Source organism: Euprymna scolopes, chromosome 32 (assembly GCF_053919585.1).
Source record: "Euprymna scolopes isolate OS-2025 chromosome 32, ASM5391958v1, whole genome shotgun sequence".
Taxonomy (NCBI): domain Eukaryota; kingdom Metazoa; phylum Mollusca; class Cephalopoda; order Sepiida; family Sepiolidae; genus Euprymna; species Euprymna scolopes.
Genome location: NC_136513.1, coordinates 8278274 through 8304692, shown reverse-complemented (window position 1 = coordinate 8304692; position 26419 = coordinate 8278274). Strand labels below are relative to the sequence as shown.

The window sequence follows — 26419 nt, the reverse complement described above, 5'->3', positions numbered from 1 at the left end:
TTTTCAAACATCAAATCGTTGAACTTTGACCCCTTGACAGCCAAATTTTGGGCTGAAAACTGATTAAAAAGATTTTCTCAAATCTCAATACTCCTTATGTTAAATTTGGAGTCTCATGACCAATTAACTTGACAGTTATTTGGTAGGGAAATGTGCACACACACAGACATTTTTACTTTCATAGATATACTAGCATTTCAGCCCGGCGTTGCCCGGGTGTTTGGATGTGTATGTTGAGCAAAAAATTTAAAAAAAAAAGTGGTAGTAGGAAGGCAGGCTCGCACCCGTACCGCGAAGGAGGAAAAGAATGGGAAAAAAAAAAAAACGACCACCGCCAAACCGGAAGTGACTTATGTTTAAATTAAGGCTAGACAATCGAAAGGTGAGAATGACTTTAAAAAATATTGGCGAAAAAACCGGCCCCCTCCCCAAGTAGAAAATTACCCAGTTGAAGGTGAAGATATTAATGTTTTTAGCCAATTTTTCGATATTTGTCGTCTGAAAAGTCGAACTTTAAAACAAAACTGATCTTGGTAAAATCTGTTGCCTCTGTCGAAAGTTTTAGGCACACATGCAAACATACATACATTTATATATTGGTAACTAAAAATTTTTGACCCAATCCGATTAAAAAGCTTGCCCTCGCTGTGAATACCCTTTATATCAAATTTCAAATGTTTAGACCAAAAATTGTGAGTAATTTGGTAGAGACCACAAAGGTCAATTTTTTTTTAACTTTGACCCCTATTATGACCCCTTTACATTTATTGTTTTGAGTTTAAATCAAGTTATTAAGTTAGATCCACGTCCAAGGAACTTATATCTAAAATTTCAAGTGTTTCTTATTTAGTCAATTTAAGAAGTTGGTAACAATTTTTTTTATGGATTATTGAGAATGCATATGATATTGAACTAAAAAGAAAATGTTATTTCATAGCAAAGCCTGGAAAAATCATGGATTACATAGAAAAATGTGAGCATGCAAAGTAATATGGTTAAGATTAAACTTGTAAAAGTAAAAGGACTGGTTATTAAAACTCGAAAAGAAAAAGACAAGATATTCTATTAAAAAATATAATAAATTTATAACAAAATATGGCAGCATTATGAATGTTTCATTTTGCAGTGGTAATATTTTATTCAACTTACCCTGCCAAAGTGAACGAACAGTTGCTAATTATCCTACACCCTTAATTGATATATCATCCTTATTAAATAAACGCATACATTTATATACATCAGTATATATTTTTTATATTGTCATTTTCTTATTTTATTGATACTCTATATAAGCACCAAAACAATTTGTTGAGCTTTGCATTATCCTGATAAGTCCCCTCTTAAAGAATCAATATTATTTTTATTCTTTTAATTCCCCCTTAAATATAAATACATATTAGGGAATGCTCTTGCTAATAAGCATCATCTATAAAAATGAGAATGTGTGTGAGGATAACTTTCAACTTATAATATCAAAAGATTTCTGATCTAGACCTGAAATTTGGTAGATAGGGTATTCAGACATGTAAAAAACTTTTTAATCGAGTTTCAGTCTGAAAAAGGGGCTAAAAATTGTAAAATTAGTATTTGGGGGGTCATCAGATTTCTGTCTCTTTGTCAACTGTTTCACGACTCCGCATGCACGAATCGTTCTCATGACAGCTTCTTTATGGTAAAAATAAGTAGGTTTGCAAACACTTAAAGATCGTGTCAAGCTGGCCTAATTGTTATCATACTTGACTTGCTGTCTTTAGGTTTTGATTTTGATCTCAGCGCGAGTATATATATATATATATATATATATATATATATATATATATATATATATATTTTTTTTTTACTTATATGAAGCGAACTGTTTAGAAAAAAACAATACTTGCATGCATATGTCTCAGTTTATTTCTGTTTTTTTTTTTTTAAGAAATTTAATGTTACATTTAACACCAGACAACACCGAGTTCATCTGCTAATATGTCTATAAAGTTATGTTTTTTTTTTTTTTGCTCTGAAATTAATATTAAAAGCCTATTTTTTCTATTTAAAAAAATTCTTAAAACAAACTTAATATACTCAATCATGGGTATGCAAACGACTACATGAAAGTTTACTAATTTGTATATTCATTTGAAAAAACTAGCATTCATTAATTGATTGTTCGTCATTTCACTATTATGCCGAATTTTATTTATGCATAGTTTCTACATTCTGCATAATTGTTTGGAATTTAAAATGAAAAGGTTCTAGCATAAGGAAATATTTTTATATCTATATTGTCACGTATTGCTCCCCATTTGGGGATATGCAGAGCGCACGCATTACAAAGGTAAAAAAAGAAAAGGGGATATGAAAACAAACAAACAAAAAAAAAAAACAGAGGGAGGTATTCTTTTAAAAGGGTTTTATTTTATAAATTATTTCTTTTATACGGACAAGTTTTCTGCATAGAGATATGACTCATGTATACGGAAAGTTTGGAACAAGGAATATGGATTAATTTCTATGAGACAAACAGGAATGCGAAATAAAAATGGTCGAACAAAACGAATGCGAGAAATAACGAAGTCAAGACAAGCAAACAATTTAAAATAAATTTATTAACAGAAGGGGAAAAAAATTTAAAGAAAATGAAACATTCAGAATACAGGGTATGGTATATGTCTAACTATTATGGGCTGAGCAAAGGTTCTGAAAATGGAAGAAAAAATAGTGTAACTGGAAGTTATGCAATTAAACAAAAAAGATTGGTTTTCTGTCTGAGAGGGGTGGTTTTTTTATAGAGAGACGAGGATAGTTTAAGCATGAACTCATTTTTTTTTTTTTCGTATCTTATTCACTGAATGTATCTGTCGTTATGTGCATGTTATCTTTTCCGATGGTGTTAATTGGGATACGTCAATAGTTTTCCGCATTATGGGCAGCTAAACATTATATGGGCCAACTCGCCTCTGGTCTATATATTTTCTTTCTCAGTCTTTTCCACACATGGGGAAACATCATGCTTGCTGCTCAAGCAGTGAAAAATGAGATTGAGCCCTGCTAAAAGTGGGGGGAAGGAGAGGTTTTTGCTCCTCCTGTTCTTTCTGTCTTGCATTTCAATTTAAAAATAGATTTGATGAAATTCTTTTTTTTTTTTTTTTTTTGACTGATGAAATACTTTTTCCGATAGCTGGATCCTTGGCTAAAATAGATATGATGACATGACCTCGTTCTTGACCTTGTCCTTTCAGATTGACTTAGCAGGATTAAGAAAATGAATTAGTGAACCGTTTTGCTCAGTTTTACTGTTTATTCTATTGCTCATACAACTAAGGAAAAATATGTAATGTCAGGATAGTCATCTGTGACAATATACATATATAAAAGTGATCTTGTTGGTGTGTGTGTGTGTGAAAAGTCTCTACCAAACTCCTCTCTGAATATTTAGTTTACAGAGTTGAAATATAATATATAGGGTATTTGGACCTGTAACACACTTTCAGTTTGGTTTTTAGCTGGTAAAATAGCTGATAAGGGATCAAAATTGAAAATAAAATAACATTGATCTTGGCTTGGTGTAAGTCGATTATACTTGTTTTTTTTTTTTTTTTTTTTGTTTCTGTGCATGCGTGAATTAATTTATAGCTTTTGCAGTTTTTGTATACATATGGATTTAGGTCATCCTACAACGGATAGGGCTGGAGAGCAATTTGGTTTTGATTCTAGCCGATGCCTCACCAGGCATCTTTTTAAACTTTTGAAATCACTACTATGTATTAGGTACAATATAATAATCGATAAATAATTGGCTCTATAATAATAAATACAAAATACAGATGAATTATCATGTTCAAGCATATTTTATGACTGGGCAACGCTAGGCGATCTGCTTGTTGATATATAAAATTTGAATTATTAAAAATAACTGTTAGAAAGCTATTGAACGTATATTTTATTTTATTTTGAACATAAATTTTTCGACATCATACATCTTCCTCAGAGTGAAGACATCGTTTCATACATAAATGTGTGTGTGTGCATTTTTTGTGTATGGCTGGCAAAGGCTTTTGGAGGGGGGAGGGCGCTCTGGCCGGTTACGCTTTCTTAGAACCTTTTATATGCTACCTAGATTATAATATCTATGATTTACGAAAGGGGGTGGTATGTATCTTTTATTTGGGCGACTTTTATATGCTATTTTCGCAGTATTTCTTAGTCTCCGCTTGCTTATTTGACTTTTCTGTATATAAGCGAAACCAAACCCATAGCAAAATGATCCTCCCTGGGACTCCTGCACGGTACTTCCAGAAAGCAACGAGGTTTTATCAATGCGGCCAAAACCCGTCATATCAGACAATTGCTATTCATTTGGACACTCCCCTTTTTATGGGGTGTTGGTTTTCCTCAACATCTTGGCGGGGAAACAAACAACATACACAGAAACTGGCTTGCAGCCAAAGTTAAGTGCATTTCATTTCCCTACTATGGTGTGCTGCTTGATCTCACTTAACTTTTTAATCGTTTAACTTTTTAATCATTTAATTTCACCCATTCTCACCCTGCATAGCGTGGCGGTAAGTTATCAGCCTATTGACCTCAAGAGTTCGGGTTTGAGCCTTCCTACCTACCAGAACTTTTTTTTTCTTTTACACCTCCAAACACCCGGGCAATGCCGGGTACCCCCCGCTAGTATAATATAAATCTCACCTGTCTGTTTAAATGTATGTATGTATTTATGTATGCCTAAAACTTTCAACAGAGACGACGGATTTTCACGAGATTAGTATTGTTTTGAAGCTCAACCCTTCGGACGGCAAATATTGAAAAATTGGCTAAAAACATTAATTCCTTTACTCTTAACTGGGCTCTTTTCTACAAGGAAGGGTTGCTTTTTTCGCCAATAGTTTCCAAAGTCATTCCCTCTTTTTGATTGACTAGCCTTAATTTAAACCTTTGCCACTTACAGTTTGGCGATGGGTGCAATAACAAAGACGTCACATTTTTTTTTTTACATTCTTTTCCTCCTTCGCTGTATATATTCAAGCCTGCCTGCCACCACTTTTTTTGCTCAACATACACTTTCAAACACCCAAGCAACGCCAGGCACCCAGGCTAGTTTGATATAAAAGTCAGTTGTCTGTGTGTATATTTGTATTTTTGGCTGATACTGAAAAACAACAAAACAAACATCCACAAAGTCGATGTTTTTTTGATCAGCATTGCCCCGAATGAATATCTAAAATATAGAAAAAAATTATTCATACTTTGATCTTAAATTGGTGCAGATTTCATCACAAGGGGGCAGTTTTCCAGCCAGATTATGTACTAAAGGGGAGTAACTGTGTTTTTTATTTTTAAATCAAAAAGTTAATTCCTGTATGAGTTGTGTGTGTGAGTATGTGTGTGTCCACAAAGAGGAATGGGCAGTATAAAGGGTAAAAAGAGGGAAAGGGATAGTTTTAATGGCAATATGTTACACTTTTGTCCCAGATAACGTCGGAATTTTGTTAGTTGAGGGTATTTTCATTGAGGTGGTACAAGTTCAACAAGACGACAGGAGTTGGAGTTTGGCATACAGTAGGTACCTATTAGGTTAGAAAGTCTTTTTTTTGTTTACACCCTATCTTAAAGGGTTGTAGTTGATATGCCAGCTCAGATATGACAATAATATTTCATGCACGGGTAAATTGTCTTCATAGAGATAAAGCATTAGTCTCCAAACTACGGCCCGCGGGCCAAATATGGCTTGCCAAAGTCTTAAATCCAGCCTGCAGAGCTCTTATGGAAAATGTAAAAATATTCAGGAAAAATTTTAATGAAAATGTGTGAAAATAGTGTGGTGATTTTTCTTTTTGTTCATAAAATGATTAAAAGAATAAGGTTTTCGAGAACTAGTTTCACTAAAAAGCAAAGCTAATGAACAAAAGAGTATAAAACATGTTCAGGTATTTTTTTTTGTCCATATAGCTTTAAAAAGTCAGTAATATGGCCCCCTGTTCGAAAACTTTGGAAACCTCTGAGATAGAGGATACTGGTTAGTGTATGAAATTTTCTAGCCTGGTAAAGGGAACGTACATTTTTGCGACAAACTTGGCAGCATCTTTTATGTACGTTTTCCACATGCAATCTTAAAATGTCAGGCCGAGGTGTTTAGACAGACTTTCGAGACAGGTGCTGTTGGCCATGGCAATCGGTAATTGGAAAGGTTTCTTTTACTTGTTAAAGGAAAAGAGTTTTGTCTTGGTAACATTAAATGTGACTACCCATTTTTGGCACCATTCTACTACAGAGCAGAGGCCATTTTTCAAGGATTCATCCATTGCTTTGCAAGTGTGTGAGCATTCGATTTGTCCTCATACTGGAAATAAAGTGTGGTGTCTTCAGTAAATACACACATCTCAAACGTGATTGCATCGGTTAAGTTGTTTAAGATCAGGAATAATATAGGTTCAAGAGGGCACTTCTACATTGATATTAAGTTTGGGTGTATGTCCATTGAAAACGACTTGGATTTTTTTTTTTTTTATAGATGTTTTTGTATTTTAGTCTTCACATTTCAAGACTGATGTTTCTTACAAAGGAGGAAGAATTGCTGTTTTAGGGATCAGAATCTATCAATAATATAACACTCATGGCTTGTTTTTGACCTTGAAGTAGTATTTTATTTATTTTTTAGCTTTTTACTAGTGTTGGGATGATTAATCAGAATCGGAAAGATGGAATATTTGAGGGAATCGGTGTCAGAAAAATTTGTACCAATTTTCTGATGCCGAAACGATTCTTTTGTCTTTTTTATTTAATGTTGTTTAAAGCGAAATCTTCATTGTTGGTAATAATGCTTAAAATAATAAATATTTATTGATGGTAAACCATTAGTGAAAGTAAAATCGATAGATCGTCCCCCCACAAGTATATTTTTACGTTTAAGAAAATATCTGCACATTTAACATGTATTTTTATGGTAATTGGAGAAAAAAATACAATTCTATAGTTAAATATTTAGAGATTTATAAAGAATCAGAATCGGTAATTGTATCGGAATTGGGAAAAATATTGGAATCGTCCCATCACTTCTTTTTACATTAAATGGGTTTACCCTTGACCGGAGCCATTTTCATATTAAAAAAAAAAGAGATGCTCTCCTTTTTTATTTAGAAAATTATGAGTTTGAAATGATCATTTTCTTTTTTTTATTATTAATGTTATTTATCCTCTTTCTTGACTTGTTCATAAAGATAGTGACTATATTTTTCTGATTTAGTTTCAATTTCTGTGTTTCAGTTGCATGATGAAACTCACTATAACTTATTGTTTTTAATGTTTTTGTTTTTTTTAATAGTTAGTATTATTAATAATGGTTTAAGTAAAAATAAGTTGTTTAGAAGTAATGTTGAAAACATTTGACTAAATAATTTGTGTGACTAAAACAGGAATTTAACAAAACAACAAAAAATATTTTTTACACATGAAAACAAATCCAAAATAATAATATGAAAAAAAAAAAAAAGATAAATTTTGATATCTGAGCAAGTTCATTGTTATTTCTGTTCAAAAAAGAATTGCTTTCATAATGAAGACTACAACAATTTAAAAATAGATTAGACAAAGTCAGTGATCAAATGACTATATTTAAAAGAAAAATGTCTGCAGTAAGACACTACTAGTAGATAAGATTTGAGATTCTATTTTTAAATTATAAATTAAAAAATCGAAATAAAACTTTCTAAAATTTGTAAAATATAAAATGGCGGAGATTTTAAATAATTTTTATTTTTAAATTATAATCATGCTCCGAAGTATATTGGGTATTGAGGCTATTTTTTATTTAAATGTAAAACTCAACTTGTCTTTTAAGACGGTCTTGCATAAACCCAGCTAGGTCACATGACTTTGTATTATAACTTCTGGTGTTAGGATTGCTAGGAGACAGTGCCATTTTTTTTCTTATTTTTTTTTTAGCACCGCCCTTTCTCCAGACCTATGTTTAGTGAACGAAAAACTGACAGATGTTCCCAATTTAAAAAACAATTAAAAAAACCCAACAAAAAACAAACTTTTAAGCCTTTTCATTTCATTTTGTAAGCTTCGATTATGTGATTTATAAAAATGCTTTTGCATATTTTCTTTGTATGAAATCCAAATTAAAATCTAGCATTGAGGTGTTGCTTGCTTGTCACCGCACACCTTTATTTGTATACTAGCAGGAGTACCCGACATTGTCCGGGTGGAGAGAGAGATGGTATACTAATGCTATTGAGCAACCAACCCCTAAAAAAAATGTTTAAATCAAAATAGTAGTGAGTGCTTCTGCAAAAAAAAAAAAAAAAAAATAGCCACAATAGGCAGGCTCGAATCTGTAACGCAAAAGAGGAAAAGGAGGTGAAAAAAAGCTTACACCCTAGCTGTCTCGGCCACGGCGATTTATGACAGCACGGGCTTTCGAAATAATGTTTTATAAACGTATGTTGAGATTGGAAGGCATATGAGTTGCAAAAATGTTGACACAAAAAGTGACCCCTCCTTGCAAAAAACATCCCAGTTGACCAGGACAGAATTAATCTTTTTGACCAATTTTTAGATATTTTCCATCCGAGAGATCATTCTTTTTAACGATACCAATTTTGTCACGGTCCGATGCATGTCAAATTTTTTGGCAGACATACAAACACACACAAACGCATATTTTCTCTTTTATATAATAGATAATAGGTATGGGCAGAAATAATAATAAAAAAAAAACCAAAACACGCAACTATGGTTAAAAAAAGTTCATCATAATAATTCTTTTAGTTTACATTTACATTTTGATTGTTTTAAAGATAAAAGACCAAAATTTATCTCTAAAAGGATAAAAAGATGTATTAAAAAAAATATTGTGAAAAATGCCACAGTGATTTAAGAAAAAAACTCATAAAAATTTATTCACAAGATGCAATGTTGCATCTCTGTGTTGTTTTTTTTTTGTTTATTTGTTTATAAGTACAGAATGTGCTCTAACAAACTTGATGCACTTGAACCCTCTTCCTCAACATAAATACTCCTGACTAACCAAACAATCGGCAAAATACCACCCTTTGATTGTGGAGGTCTCCAGATGTTGGAAAACTTTCTATATATATATATTTTATAGCTTCTTTCTGTTTGCCTTTGGAATTCCTTTCCTGCTCTTGGTTTCCATGACTATATTGACATGCACAAATTTAAATGTAATGTTAACAAAATCTTGCTACATAACTCTTCACTTGTAAAGCCCCCTATAAATATGGCCCTTTATTCACAATAGCATCTTGTGTGTTAGTGGCAGTGTGCCTTGTTTGTGGTGAATATTAAAGAGAAAAAAAATGAATTTTTGATGAGGATTTTTTAGAATAGCCAATAAAATGAAAAAGTATTCCAAAAACAAATATATTACAAATAAATGTTAACAAGGGCAAGATAAGTTACTCTTCTATCTACCTGGATAAGGTTTTTGTGTTGTAACTTATTTTAAAGCGTTTATTTAATTGGAAACACAAGTAGTGCCGAGTCTCTTAAGTTAGAACAAGAAAAAAAATGTCCAGCATGAGATGGTCATCTTGGACGTCTCAATAATCGCTTAAAAATAAAAAATTAAACAAATAGAAACCCACTCAATGTCACTGAGATTTACACTCTCTTTCCTTGCTCTTTCTGTCTGTCTTTATTCTTTCTTCGCTATTGTCACACTAGTTAAAACGGTTACTTTTTGTAGCCTTTATATATATATATATATATATATTTAAAGGAGATTAGAACAATAGTCTAAAGAGCAGAGTGTATTTTAATGTAATAGTGAAATTACTAGTTTAATTAAAATACAGGAAAGAAAAAGTGCTCGTTGTAATTTAGATATATAATAAGCTCGATAGGTAAATATCCTAGAGCTAATTTAATATTTAGTAATGTGATTGATAATTTAAAATTTAAAAATCAAATTATAATTAAATTAAAAATCCGTTTCATAAGAAGGAACAACAACAAAATCAATTATTTGTACGATCGTTTCGGAAAACAGTGTTTTTATTGTGGTAGACATCAAGTTACGGACAATAATTATTACATATAGTTTTTTAATAAACAAGGTTTCCTCATCAGCAAATTATGAAGGGTTTTATTAAATTTAAATTTAATAATAATATATATATATATATATATAACTCTGTGGCCCTTACTTTCTTGCATCTTCAACGATCGGACGATTCTATCTTATAAAAAATGCCTGCTGGATTGCCTGAATCTTGTCTTCGACAATCGGGCAATTCCATTTTTTAAGAAAGATGACAGGTAAATTTACACTTATATAAAAGTTACTTTGTGTGTATGTGTGTGAGTTCCTTCCTCATTTATGTCTGGCAGTGTTCTTAGATGTGTTTTGTACAGAAATTCATCTGATAAGTATTGAAAATTGAAAAAATCCGATCTTAAAAATCGTCTTTTCTCTCTTAGAGATAAAAAAAAAAAAAAAAAAAAAATTTTACAGGGCAATATTTTATGTTACACTGGCAAAGTGAGATAATAAAACCTTAACAAATTATTTCTTTACAAAAAAAAAAAAACAGATTTGTTGGCATCTGGGGATACAGCTCAGTAGTAGAACATTTGACTATACATCGAATGATCCCCTGTTCAAGCATGTGTATACCTCACCATTTTATTTTAATTTTTTCTTATTAATGAGTTCAATTTACGATAAAGTGAGGGGTTAGGTGTATCAGAATTTTTGTAGGAATTTTTGATACCCCTAACACGAAACTGCAAGTAAAATATAAAAAACTCGTAATTTCTCTTTTAAAAGTGGGTTGTTTATTTTCTTTATGGATTATACTTCCAAAATAAACTATTAAAGTTGTATAAAAAGTAATAGAAATATTTTTTAAAAAATAGTAATGAAATTAATTGATTGTTACGAGTTCAGTATTTTTCAATTTTTAAACTTTAAAAATCTATCAAAATTTTTCTATTGATTCTATTTTTACGATATTTTCAGGGTCAATGTGAAATGTTATGCACTTTCCAATAAACCAAATATAATATTTTAGACAAACGTTTTTTTTTTTAATTCACGCCCCCCCCCCATTTTCAAATGTCTATTAAAAAGTGAATAATTAATTTATGTACCAAAGTTTTATATATCACAAATTGAAGATAAAAGATCAATAAATAATATATTCAAAGTAAAAACAAAAAAAAGTAGTGTTTTTTAGAAATTTACCTGTAAAGTCCGAAGTTTAAAACCTTTTTTAAAAAAAAAACCCACGTTGTTTGTTTTTTGTTTTTTGTTTTTTTTAATGAAACCTTGGTCCTTGCTCCTTTAATTGAAAAAAAAGATTAGGGCTTGAATGACATTTTTCGAGGAGTTATAAGCTTCGAAAGATGGCGGGTGGAATTATTCAATAGTTTTCACGAAATTTCTGACACTGCTAGTGAGGGGTACCATTTAAAATCGTTGCAAATTCTTCGTTTGCATATTTTGAAATTAAATATTAATCAGAAGTGACTTTTCATTGTTAAGCCCAAATATCAGCTAACGTGATATTGTAAACAGACGGAATTTGATGAATGATATTATTTTTTAATCTTTTTTTGTGAATTAGTCCAGCGGGCAAATTATTCTTCGTAATATATAATAATCAATAGAGAATTAATTCTATAATAATAAATACACATAAATTAAAATATCATGTTTAAGCGTATTGTATGACCGAGCAATGCTGGGCGTCCAGCTAGTAATATATATATATATATATATATATCCAAATTGAATATTGAAATGCTCATATCTTTGGTTCTATGGGACAAAACTATATGAAAGTTTGCAGGCTTTTTGAAAAGTATAATACTATTCTATGGTTAAAATTTTATGACAATTGATAATATATATATATATATATATATATATATATATATTTTCAAATCAATAAAATATGCACAAATTTGCCTATATAGTGTCCTGACAGGCCAATTTCAGTTTTGCTGCTTTGGGATGAATTTTGCTTAAAATTTTTTTTGCTTGGTTGCCTCCCCAGTAGCCTTGCCAGGCCACTAATACATATATATATATTGGTGTGGCTCAGAGGCCGGGCGATCTGCTAGTATATATATAAATTTGAATGCCATTTCCTGCTAATTAATTATGAGGCAGAACAGCCTGCATATGCATTATTTATTTATTTTTTTTTCTCAAATTGCAATTTAAAGCATTTACCTTTTTAATGTTTCCATATTTTTGAGATGAGGATTGATTATTCACATTAATTAGATTCTTCGGACTACTGTTCTCATCTTTTGCAAGGACCCATGGCATAGTGGCTAGAATACTTGATAAAATTCAATTGTAAAAGTTACACTTCTGGAGGTTGAAAGTTCAATCCTCAGTGCGGAGCAACACTCAAAAAAAAAAAAAAAAAAGTACAATTATGAGTAGAACTCCTACCCATTCATGGCTGGCAGAATGAGAGTTTGGATTAAATAAAAGCTTCCATTCAAAATTCTGTATAGAATCCAGAGTTTGACAGAAAGATTCCAGAGTTCTTCAAGATATACCTAAAGAAGGTTGGAAGTTATATCGACTGAAATGTGAAAAAAAAACAAAACAAACAAACAAACAAAAAACACAGACAATGGGAACAGTAGTGTGAAGAATCAAAAAAATATGAATTTACCTTTTTTTTTTTTTGTTCCATGTAAAATGACATGAATGTTTTCATATTTTGAGAATTATTTTTTATAATATTTTTGTTTTTGTTTTCTAGTCACATTTCGAGAAATACTGCCCAGCTCATGACCTTTGGATCTACAACTCTACTGTTCGACGATGGTATGAACTTATTACTTATAATTTACATTAGAATTCTTTAAAAAAGGAATACAAAGCTGCCCTCCCTCCCCCCCCCCCAAAATGATATGTTTGATAAAACTGTATCCCTCCACCTTAAGCTACCCTACCTCTCCCTCGAAGAAGAGATTCTGCATTTAAGGTGTTCTTTCTCTTTCATTATCTCTTTGCAGTATCTTTCTCTTGCCCACTCTTCCCTCTGTATCTCTCTCTCTCTCTTTCTTTCTCTCCTATTTGCTATTAGCATTAAGAACGTAAAATTGAATTTAAAAAAATTCTTAATGCTGCAATATTTTAAGTTATACATTTATTATATTTTTTACTTGAATATCTTGTCCTTTTCTTTTCCATGTTTAAGCTTAACCGTATTACTTTTCATGCTCGCATTTTTCTATTGTAATCCATGATTTTTCTAGGCTTCTAGTAAATTCACTTATTCTTTGTTTAATTTCAGTCTTATTTTTTTGCCCCCAGAAACATAACATACACATATGCATAAAACAATCTACGACACTCATCTACTTTCATTCTCTCTGTTTCACTTGTTACTTCTCTTTTCACGAGAGCAGTGAATTAGTAGCAACACTAGTCACTGAAGCGACATGGTTGCTATGGAAACCAGTCATAAAAAACATAGCTCACTCCCTTACAAATTTTTATGATTTTGGATAAAAGTAAATTCATCATTACTTTTGTTTTACTGAATGGAAATTGAAAATTCTTTTTTCACAATATAGCTGTACAAACTGTAATAACTGTTTGAAATTTGGTCAAAAGCAGTTCTAAATGACTAAAACTACCACTTAACCGCGTATTCAAACACGGTAGTGTTTGAATGATATATATAAACCTATTAACTTAATTAAACATAGTTAAAACTGTAAAAAATATGACATATTCATAGTTTTTTCATGTTTCTGTAAATAAATATATTTTTAAAATATCTAAATAGTTTGACAAAATATATAATATATTAATATATAACATAGTTATTTGAAAAAATATACGATTAAAAAATCGATAAAAAAGTTTGTATTTTATATATTTTTATGAAAAGAGCATGAAAAAAATAAACATAAAATATAAATTGAAAATTGTATTGACTCTGTGCTTCCATACTTCAATTGAGAGATGCGGGTGCTAACTTCCGGTGTGTTTGAAAGTTAGGGTCTCACTTTATTCACCATTACCAATATCTGGTTCCATTGTTTATCTGTTCAATAAATTCTTTTTCTCTCTTAAACTCTTTTTAGTTTTTTTTTTCACTATATGTTGTCTACCACTAGATATTATCTTGCACATAACACTTTTTCTTTCCTTTTTTCTTTTTTCTTTTCTTTTTTCTTTCCTTTTTTCTTTTTTCTTTCCTTTTTTCTTTCCTTGTTTCTTTCCTTTTTTCCTCCTTTTTTCTTTCCTTTTTTCTCTCCTTTTTTCTCTTTTTTCCTCTCCCTTCCTCTCCTTTTTTCTCTTTTTTTCCTCTCCTTTTTTCTCTTTTTTTCCTCTCCTTTTTTTCTCCTTTTTTTTCTCCTTTTTTTTCTCCTTTTTTTTCTCTCCTTTTTTTTCTCCTTTTTTTTCTCTCCTTTTTTTTCTCCTTTTTTCTCTCTCCTTTTTTTCTCTCTCCTTTTTTTCTCTCTCCTTTTTTTCTCTCTCCTTTTTTTCTTTAATTTTTCCATCCCTTTTTTCTATTTCATTTTTCACTTCATTTCCCTTTTTTCTTTCTTTCATTGTTTTTCTTTTTTTACTTTTTTCTGTTTTCCTTTATAATTTTTTTGTTACTTCTACTTTTTTACATTTTTTACTTTTTACTTATTTTTTCTTTCTTTTTTCTTTTTCTTTTTCTTCTATTTTTTCCTGTTTTCTTTATCTTTTTCTTATTCGTTTTTTTTTCTTTTTGCTCTCGTTTTCCTTTTTCTTTATTTCATTTTCTTTCTTTCAATTTTCCATTTTTCTTTTCCTTTCTATTATCTTGAACCAATTATCAAGAAGAAAAAGAGACAGTCACAGGTAGAGAGAGAAAAATTTTAGAAGAAAAATGTTATTTTTTTTTTTTATAATTTGTATTCATACCTTCTCAGACGTTGCAGAGTCTGAGTAACGCTAATAATAAATGGGAGAAATATTTTGAAAACAAATTGCTTACCAAAATTTTAAAGGGTGAATAATAGGTCTTTTTTATTTATTTTTTTTTTTAATGTAAGTTTTCATTTAATTTGCCTTTTATTAATTAAAAAAATATTTTCCATTTAAAACATTTTTTAAAAATTAAATTCTTTTAGATCCTTCTCGAATAATCCATGTTTTTCTTATCTTATTTGTTTTTCTTTTGTTTTCTCTGCTGTTTCTAGGAAATGTTACAAGACAGATGGCATAGTCCCCGGGGGTCGGTCTGGTGCAGTTGCACACATGATCAACCACTACCTCTATGTTCATGGCGGTCACACAGAAAGGGGAAATACAAACTCCATTTATCGTCTTGATCTACAGACGCTCCTGTGGGAAAGGCTTTTGGTTAACTATAAAGGATTATTGCCAAGCCCCAGAGACAAACAAGCTTCATGGAAGTATAAAAATAAGTAAGTTTTATAACAAGACTAGAACAATACGCATCACTTGATGATCTCACACTGTTAATGCAAAAGTTTCTTTATCGTATTGATTGTGGTTACGTTTTTTTTGTTTTTTTTCAAACAGAATGACAAATGAATGATTTTTTACTTTTCCAAACAAGATGATAAATGAATGCTTTTGTTTTTACTAATGAGTTACCATTTATTAATGCTGAAAAACCACTCAAGGATAAAGTTTAATAAGATGGATAAATTGTCAGTTAGATGATGATGATGAATATTATGAGAGGATTGAAAATGATGAATAAACACAGTTTGATCAATTATGGGGATGGTTTATGACAAGTATTTGTTGATATTGTGCAATGTTTTCATTAGTAACCACTGTAAAAGAGTAATAAAAAATGCAAGAGATTCGTACATGTTGTTTAAAGTAGCTGAGCAGCAGTTTGGTTCTCACCAGTTTTAGTGAATAACAAACAGGGTCCTTAAGAGATGTATCTTTTACCCCAACCATCATCAATGGACCTGAGGTAATTTCATCAGCATCTGACAAAAAAAAAAACTCTTTGCCAAGAATTTTGCAGCAAATTCTATCTTTTTTGACCATGGTTGCCTACCCATCGTATTTCCTCTTGTGACTGAAAATACATTATGCAACATACAAATATCTGTGTATGATGTTGCCAAGCTAATCAAAGACCTTGATTTCAGTAAAGCGACTGGCCCCGACAGCATTCCAATCATAATGCTCAAAAAGCTTCAACCGGAACTAGTTCTCATACTTACAAAGCTGTTTAAACGTTGCCTTAAGGAGAAGTGCTTTCCAAAAACTTAATCAGTCTGCTACGTATTTAAAAATTGCAGAAATCGATCACCTGCCTCTCAGTACAGACCAATCAGTTTCCTGTGTCATAAGTAGGGATATAGAAACAGCATATTCTTTTCCTTGTTTTGATTCTTAGGTATATATCAATTGATATCTTATGTTTTTATGTAGAGTGATGTGGTTCTTGTCTGTGTCAGATATATACTCGAGAGTCAAAACAATGAAAAGAATATGTTGTTGTCATAGCTCTAGTCATGAGTAAGTTGCTGGAATCTGTGATAAATAGAGAAGTGGTCAATCACCTCAGCAAAAATAATCTACTCACTGACATGCAATATAATTTCCATTCTGCTAGATCTACAGCTGATGTGCTAATTTTAATATCACACAGGATTAATGAATCTCTTGACGGGGCTTCGTTTCTAGAGTAATAGTTCTCGACATAGTCAAGGCTTTTGATAAGGTATGGCATAAAGTAACAATACACACGGATGATAAAACGCTTTGAATGATTACGGATTTCAAGGGGGTTCTGCTAAAATCGTCATATTTTAAAAACCAAAGCATCGTAAGTCCTCAAAATACCACCATTTTGTTTGAAAATGAATATACTTTCCTTTCAAATAAATTAATAAATAATAATGTACATTATATATTTTAAGAGTTTTAAGCAAGTAAAGTGCTAAAAATGTTAACATCATAAAACAGCGTTTTCAGTAAGATTTTCTAGTGACCCCCCCCCCCACCTGATTTGTAAACAGTCGTACCACGTTTCTCTCAAGAATTTCGTCATGAAATTTGGAAATTAACTAGAAGAGATATTACTTTTAATAGATTCGGTTGTCCGAAATTCTTTTGACAGCTCATTTTTTTGTTGTGTTAAAAAAGAGACTTCAACATGACGAGTTTGAAAAATTTTGAAAAAAAATTTTTTCGGACACCCACTGTTAAATAAATCAATCTTTTTATTACATTTATCCGTTAAAAATAAAAATGTAACCGGCTTTATCTTGTGGTACCGAGCAATTTAAAATCATGATACCTGGAAAAAAATCATTCTATTTTTAAAAAGTATCTAAAAACGATCTGTAGAAGCAGCAGTTACCATCGCTGATATTAATTACTTTATTGTAAACAAACTTTTCTTTGTTTTTTATTGCAGAACGAATCAAAAATGAAAAAAAAAAATGAAAATATGAATATAAAAAAATGTTCTTACATATTTAGTTGGAGCTCATATTATTAGAACATAATTAGCTTAACTAGAGCTATTCGGTTATCTGAATATATAATTTTAAAGCAATCCGGCGTTATTTTTGGTCAAATTTTAAAAATATAGTTGAAAAACAAATATGTAATGTGTGCACTTTTATCCATTACATTAGTTTTTAACGGTGAATTAAACAGTGTTTTGTTTTAAAAAAAACAAAAAAATGAAAATGTGAAAAATGATTTTTTTGCTTCACGTATGCAAGCAGTACCCCCCACCAATATATTTTTTTTTTTGTCTTTTTTTACAATTTTTTTCAGTGGATTATAATCGAATGGACACTAATCTAACCAATTATTATGTAAAAAAAAAAAAATACAAAATCAATATTTAAATATTTGTAGGAGATGCTCAGTTTCTAGTTAAGTTCCTATTTACTTGTCTCCCAACGAGGACAGTTAGACACAAGGTCAGTTTTTAATGCGAGGGAAATCCAGCTTCCCAAAAAGGGTCAATCTGGATAGAAACAAACATAAAAATTGTCTCCGTCATGAAGGATTTCTCCTTCACTGACAGAGAACAGAAAAGGCAAAGTGTAGCATCAGGATACTACACTGTGATCTTGGCCCGAAGTCCAGGTAGAGAAATAAAATAAAAAGTCTTAAACTGGAAAGTTTAACGAAATAATGTGTCACGCGGACAAGAGATGTAATTGAAAATGAAAATCAAATTTAACAAATTTGTGAACAATTTGTTAGCTTTAGCAAAAAATGTTTTTTGATATTTAAACAAGTGGGCAAAAAAATACTTAATAAGTTTTTCAAACGTCACTTGTTTTAAATGAAATTTATTTTTGTCTATTTGTCGTAATTCTTAAGTTTCACGCCCCTTAAGAATTACAACAAACAAACAAAAATAAATTTCATATTTAAAAGTAATTTGATGTCCAAAATCTAAGGGATAACATTTTCAAAGGCCAATAATTATGACCCACTAACTGTAAATATGGGGGTCAAACGTCTTAAAAAAAATCCCCAAAAAACTCCCTTAATTCTACCTCTAACCCTAGGTACGAGTGGCAAGCCTCCTCCTCTTAAAACTTTTAGCTCTAACAATAATGCTAAGTCTAAGTGGCAAGCTCCTCACCAAACAAAGTTCCTTGTTAAGCTACATATGTGTCTAAAAAAAAATCCTTCCTTAAAGAAAAGTGCACCATTTATCACCCATAAAAAAATAAATTAGTTAATTGTCCTAAAATGCTAGAATGGTCTTGAAATGGTAAATTATTTTACATTAAATTTATGTGAAACCCTAACCCTAACCCCCACTCTAAATTCTAAAATTGTTTTTATTTTGTTTCTATCAAGTCTTCAGGGTGTTCACACATAATTTTCCTTAGCTCTTTTATAAACCCAAAGTCAGAGTGGAAACTTCCCCACCCTCTCATAATTGCACAAAGACCCTCTTAAAACCACACATAATCATCTTTAGAAGAAAAAAAAGAGCCCACAGGATTTATCTCAGAAAAAAAAAATGGTTTACTGCCCTAAAACACTAGAATGGTTCAAAATGGGGAATCATTTTACATTAAATTCTAAAATAATACTTGTTTATCTTTCATTAAAGTTTTTTTAAGGTATTCATACATAATTGCCTACAAAGGTAAAATTGCATATTTTGGAGAGGTGGTCAGATGGGGTTAACAGAAGGTATTAATCTACAATAATACCAAAGAAATATTGTAATATATTCATTTTTAAACAGTCCTAGATTTCGATTTCAGTTATTTGTACATATAATACATTACAATTCAGCTTTGAGTTCTTTAACTTCTTTTCTTTGAATGAATACATGGCATTTTTAAGGAATTGCAGCATATTTATGTGCATTTACTGCAGATTATTTGGAAACCATTAATTTTTGGAGATTTTCAGAAGCATATTCTAATTCCTAGCACAAAAATACTTATATGGTAAATTTCATTGCTTAATCTTCTGTTTTAACAAAGATATGACATTTTTACTAAAAAAGTAGTGTAAAAAATGTTACAAAACGCATATGGTCTTAAAGATGGAAAAATATCCAAACGTTGTGGCACAAAAATAGTCATAACTTGATTTTAATTGGATTTTAAAAGTTTAAAAAGATTCCTTTGGAATCTTTGAGACTTCAAAAATGTAAGGAGACATTGCGGCCATTTTTCTTGTTCTTTAGTAGCGCTCGCTCAACACTTCTCGTTTTTCGAACCGAATAAACATTTTACATTAAAAAAAATAAAAAGTATCCAGTTAGGTAGAAAAGTAACTTATCTTGCCTTTGATAAAATTTGTTTTTGACAACTTTTTCGTACCTCTGTGGATTGTATGTATTGCTACATAAAGGTCTATTCAAAATAAGAAATGAAACAAAATGGTGAATGAAACCCACCCAATAAATGTTACTGTGACATTTATTGGGTGGATTTCATTCACCATTTTGCTTTATTTCTTATTTTGAAGTGATTATCAAGACTTGAAAAATGTAAATAGAAATTGCGGCCATATTTTCTTTTTGGGTAGCGCTGAATATTACCTACTTTTCGAATTGAATAAATATTTTACATTAAATAAAACGGTAAAAACTTATTCAATTAGGTAGAAAAGTAACTTATCTTGCTTAATGCTATATATACATACACACATTTTTTTTTTTTTTTTTTGATGTAAGTTTACATATTTAATAGTAATGTGATATTCCAAATTTAATCCATAACATTTTCAAAAGCCAATAATTATGAACCACTACCAGTAAATATGAGTGATGGATGAACGTTCTCTTTGAAAAAAAGCTCTCTTAACCTCACCTCTAACCCCAGTTACGAGTGGCAAGTCTCCTCCTAAAACACTCTTTAACCCTAACAATAACACTAAGTTTGAGTGGCAAGCCCCCCCCCCCAAATATCTCTGTAAGCCACATACAAGCATCTAAAACAAACAAACAATAAATAGATCCTTCCTTAGAGAAAAATGCACATGGTTTATCTCCCATAAAAATTAACTGTCCTAAAATGCTAGAATGGCCTGGAAATGATGAATTATTTTACATTAAATTTTTGTGAAACTAACCGCCCCTCCTCTAATATTTATTGTTTTTGTTGGTTTTGTTTCTGTCAAGTCTTCAGTATGTTCACACATAATTCTCCTTAGCCCTACAATTAATTCAAAGTCCGAATGGCAACCCTCCCCATATTCTCATTGCATAGAAACCCTCTTAAAACCATACATAATTGTCTTAACAAAACAAAAAGCATACAGGATTTATCTCCCATAGAAAAAAAAACAGTTAACTGCCCTAAAACGCTAGAGTGACCTGTAATGGGGAATTATTTTACATTAAATTCTAAAATAATTTGTTTATCTTTCATTAAAGTTTTTCATGGCATTTTATACATAATTGCCTAAAAAAGTAGAATCACATTTTGGAGGGGTGATCAGAAGGGGTTGGGTGGGGTTAAACAGAAGGTGTTAATCTGCAATAATAACAAAGAAATATTGCAATATATTCATTTTTAAATGGTCCTATGTTTAGATTTAAGTTTTTTGTACATAAAGCAGATAACAATTCAACTTTGAGTTCTCCAACTTCTTTTCTGTTTATGGATACATGGCATTTTTAAGGAATTGCAGCATATTTATGCACATTTACTGCAGATTATTTGGAAACTATGAACTTTTGGAGATTTTCAGTCGCATATTCTGATTCCTTGTACAAAAATACACTTAATGGTAAATTTCATTACTTAATCTTGTGTTTTAACAATATGACATTTTTACTAAAAAAGTAGTGTAAAAAATGTGATGAAACGCATATGGTCTTAAAGAGGAAAATATCCAAACGTGTGAGGCATAAAAATAGTCATAACTTCCTTAATTTTAATCAGATTTTAAAAATTTAAAAAGATTCTTTCTTAGCTCATCAAACTCTTTCTATGTATACCAATATTGAAATATTTTAAGCTATTTCAATTTTTTCATTTGTATTGCTACTTATAAGAGTAGTTGTTGATGAGCAGAAATCAGAAGCTCATAATATCCACGTTGGCGTTCCTCAGAGTTCCATCCGTGGCTCAACTCTCTTCCTGATTTTCTTACATAATTCATTTACGCAAACGACACCACAATCTTTGGCAACACTTCAAAGGCTGACAATGAGCAAGATCTTCCTGATTCGCTCTCTTTTGATATTGAGCATATGTTGCAATGAAGGAAAAGGTGACTGGTTAATTTTAATACATCTAAAACCAAGCTTCTTTCTTTTCATTATCCGACACTCACCCAGCCCCAATTGAAATGAATAGTTCTCGTCTTGGGGAAGCACCATGTCTTGAGATGCTTCTGGGACTGACTTTCACTTCTTTTCTGAAATGGAATGCGTACATCAAATATTTTATCAAAATCGCTGGAAAAATAGTTGGATCATTTTACCACTCCTGTAGGGATCTCATTGCCAATGCAATTCTCTATCTGTATAAGAGCCAAGTAAGTCCTAGTATATAATACTGTTGCCACATATGGGCAGGAGCTGCTCTGCATGCCCTATCTTGTCTTGATAGTTCAAAACCGGCTTCGAAACCTAGTTGGTGATGTCCTTTTCTTTTTCCTGCAACCTCTTTCCCACAGAAGAGATGTTGCAACCCCATCTCTGCTCTATGGTTAGTTTCATGGCAAGTGTACGTATGAGCTCCAATTTATGGTCCCCCACTTGCCAAACATTCACAAAAAATACTCAACTAACTACAACCACTATCAACAATTTTCTCCAATCTCTATCTGTGCTTAAGTCTAAACACAGATTCCATAAACAAAGCTTCTTTCCTAGAACTGCCCGCCTGTGGAACACTGTTCTACTGGTTTGCGTCCCGGATGATTATAATATGGTAGCCGTCAAATCCAATGTAAACAAATTCTTGTTGAGTCGTCCTCCAAAATAATCCAAATTCTACCTAATCTATTAATGATTACTACACTACCACCTTACATTCACTAACCCTTATCCTCGAGTGGCCTTCGGACCTAGATAAGTGTAGACTCCATTGTAAAAAAAAAAAATACCAAAAATTTCTTTATACTTGCTTTTTGCATTCTTAAACGTGACTTCATTCTGCTTCTTTTCTTCATTACTGACTGACTTTGTCGTTTCTCTTTGTCGCAACTTCATCTTCCTTTTTTATTTTCTTGGATGTGGATCATCTCCTCAGTTTAGCTAGACAAATAAAACTGCTTTTCATGCAGAAAAAATACAGAGACGTTCACTGAGAGTTTCTGAGGTTATATTTCTAGAGAGAATTGACTCGTACAGGGGAGAGAGAGAGAGACTAATATTCTTTTAACTAATTATTTTGTTAATTCATCTACTTAACTAAGATGCATGACATGTGAACAGATGTCTTAACATGGTTATTTCAATCTTGGTGGTCTTCAAAATTTTCTTTCTACATTATAGAACTGCCTCGCATAATGTCTCCGGTTCAATTCTCATTGACAGACTGATTTGAAACCTTAGTTTCTTTTATCTGTCTTTTGTCTAACTTATCTAACCTTGGCTTTGTGCTTTAACCGTACATGTCACCTATCTTTCATTTACCCCTGTTTTCCAAGTTTGGTGTTATCATATGTACTTAATGCAACCTTGATAATGTCTTCCACTGAGGAGAAGTCGTTGCAAAAAAAAAAACATTGTCCATGGAAATTTTACCTTGCACAAGACACAGAAGAGAAAAGGAAAGTAAAGTTCTTTTCAGTTTTGGTAGAAAGAATTCTTGCTGTGAATGTCTTGGGAAGAGAAACCAGAGATTGGAGCTCAGTCGAGCATTTTTCTATTTGTGAAGTAATGATAGAGTAGAGAATGATTAACAACATCGCTTCTGTGAGAAATGGGCTGAAGATTAAAGAAGTGACCCCCCCCTCCACTAGATTTCAGAGTCAATTTTATACTCTGTCAAGGCAAAACTGGTGTGCGGAATAATACCACCTCATATATGGCAGCAGTAGATGTATTAAAAAGTAACAAGCCACTTTTTCGTGTCCGTTGCACTAGGTGCTCCAGATTTGGAAGAGAAAGAATCAGTTGTTATATAATGTAGCATGGACGTAGATATGTAAATGCATGCAAAATGATGTCATTGGTAGGAAAAAATAAAGCCTTTAAAAAGGACATCACGTTAGAGACGTGGATAACGTTTGCGATCACGTGAGAGAAGTGAATGACGCTCGAGAAGACAATCATGCGAAGGATATCACAGCGATAACGAGAAAACGACGAAATAAATGTCATTGTACAAAACAAAAAGCGAGTTGGAGTTCTTTCCTATTCTTAGTCTCCTTTGTGACGGATTATACAGCATGTGTTGGTTTCCGGACAACGTTACTAATCGTTTTAACCCCTTAAAAACAGGCAAAAGTTTATAGCCCATTGACTTGAAAGGAGTGCCTTATGCCAAATTGTTGGTTGAATATGGTTAAATTTTGGCTAATTTTTGCATTAAATCCCCTATTAATCCCTAACTGTGCATTGAATGGATACCATAAATACTTAGTTTACTGCACCTCATTATGACAAAGGCACATACAAAATTTCAGCCAGATCAACCACTAGTTTCCAAGAAAACTTGGAGTAAATATGATATTATGGTGACTAATCTTTATTAATCATTAGAGCTAGGATAACAGCATATTCTTTTCATTGTTTTGACTCTCGAGTGTGCATCCGCTGATATCTTATATAGAGTGATGTGGTTCTCAGTTGATTAATTGTGTCTAAATGTGTCGGATATATACTCGAGAGTCAAAACTGAAAAGAATATGCTGTTGTCACATCTCTTTTTATCATTAACTGTTCATAGAACAGATACCATAATACTGAGTTCGCTGCACCTTATAATAACAAAGGTTTGCATGAAATTTCAGCCAGATTGGTGCAGTAGGTTCTGAGAAAAAGTGTAACAGACAGACAGATTAATAGAAATATAATATAGATGGTTGAAATTTCATCCAATATTAAAGTTGTGTACAATTTCTTGTATCTGCGTATATGTTATCACTTCTGTATGACTTACACATTATTTCTTCTATTCACTATTAATTTCTTGTTTATTAAAATAAAAAAATGCAATAGTATAAATTATCAACAATACTTTTTAAAATTGTATTTAAAAAAAGAATTACAAAATTAAGTCCACCACAATGCATTTCCATTTCTTTTTAAACAAGTAAACTATTTTAATCTTTTGTTTATTAGTTGAACAAAAAAAAAATTAATTTACTTTTAGCTATTTCAAAATTTTAAAGGAATTTAGAAGTATTTAAGACTAGCATAGGTGCCTGGCATTGCCTGGGTGTTTGGAGGTGTGTATTGAGCAAAAAAAAAAAAAAAAAAGTGGTAGTAGAAAGGTAGGCTCGAACCCATACCGTGAAGGAGGAAAAGAATATGAAAAAATGTGATGTCTTTGCTGTTACAACTACTGCCAAACCGGAAGTGACGTAGGTTTAAATTAAGGCTAGACAATCGAAAAGAGGGGATGACTTTCAGAAATATTGGCGAAAAAAGCGACACCTCCCTGTAGAAAAGTACCCAGTTGAGGGTGAAGAAATTAATGTTTTTAGCCAATTTTTTGGTATTTGTTGTCTGAAGGGTCGAGCTTCAAAACGATACTGACCTTGTGAAAGTTCATCACCTCTGTCAAAAGTTTTAGGCAGACATGCAAACATACATACATAGATTTATATATTTGTAGCTCAAATTTTCGACCCAAACCAATTAAAAAGCTTGCCTTATCTCTGAATACCCTTTATGTAAAATTTCAAATGTTTAGACCAGAAATTGTCTGAGTAATTTGGTAGAGACCGCAGAGGTAAAATTTGTTAAAACTTTGACCCCTTAACATTTATTGTTTTGGGCTTAAATAAAGTTATTAAGTTAGATCCATGTCCAGAGAACCTATATCTAAAATTTCAAGTGTTTAGATCCAAAATTGTTGGAGGAGTTTGGTAGAGTTCTCAAAGGTCAAATCGTTGAACTGTGACCCCTTAACAGCCAAATTTCTATCCGAAAACGGATTACAAAGATTTTCCCAAATCTCACTACCCTGTATATTAAATTTCGAGTCTGTATACTGAAAATTGACAGAGTTATTGTGTAGGGAAATGTACATAGACAGACAGACACTTTCACTTTTATAGATATATAGATGTTGAATAGATACACATACACAGAAACATGTGAAATGGTCACATTAAGTCATAGAGAAAAAAAACTGGAAGAAGTAGACAACTCCTTTTGTAATGATCAAATTAAAATGAGTTCTCTTTTTTTCAAGCTCGAAATTATGCAGTTTTTAGAAATTCATTTTTTTTCTGTGGAAGTTTGTATTTAAGTGAAAGTATGAATTAATATTATTAGACGAAAGACTATTAGTATTACTATTTTGTATTAATAGCAAAATTTGTTGCTGATAAAAAAAAAATGGCTTCCATTTGTAAGTGACATTTGTTGAAGAAACAAAGATGGTTTCTTTGCAAATCTCTGCTTTTCAGGAATAGGTATCTATAGATTTGCTGTTGTAAATGTAAGCTGTTTCAACTACAAACGAAAACTGCTGAATCAAGTTTTTGAATTTTTTAGATGAGAATTGATTCCTATTTTGAATTCATCGGACTAGTGTTCTGATCTTGAGTGTTATTTTCACAAAGTTTCAGTCGATGATTTTCTTCAAATGCCTCTTGTTGAACTCTTGGGCATCTTTTTGTCAAATTCTGGAAATCTTTTTGTCAAACTTGGAGGAATCTACACAAATTTCGAATGGAACCTTTTATTTAATCCACAGGGATAGTATGCTCTCATTCTGTCAGCCATGACCGAGTAAAGTCTTAAGTAATTTGCAATTATATTTTAAGTGTCACCTACACAGAGGATTAAACCTTCTTCCCAATTATGGCTAACGAAATGAG

At 31.5% G+C, this 26419-nt stretch overlaps 1 protein-coding gene across 1 annotated transcript in view; it reads left to right on the top strand.

Annotated features, from left to right (window-relative positions):
- Positions 1-26419, top strand: part of LOC145256208 (kelch domain-containing protein 2-like) — an 83533-nt gene that overhangs the window by 14210 nt on the left and 42904 nt on the right. The window contains exons 2-3 of the mRNA XM_080114822.1: positions 12747-12811; positions 15175-15402. Of these exons, the coding sequence (XP_079970948.1) occupies positions 12747-12811; positions 15175-15402 (293 nt within the window). The remainder of the gene's footprint in view (positions 1-12746; positions 12812-15174; positions 15403-26419) is intronic.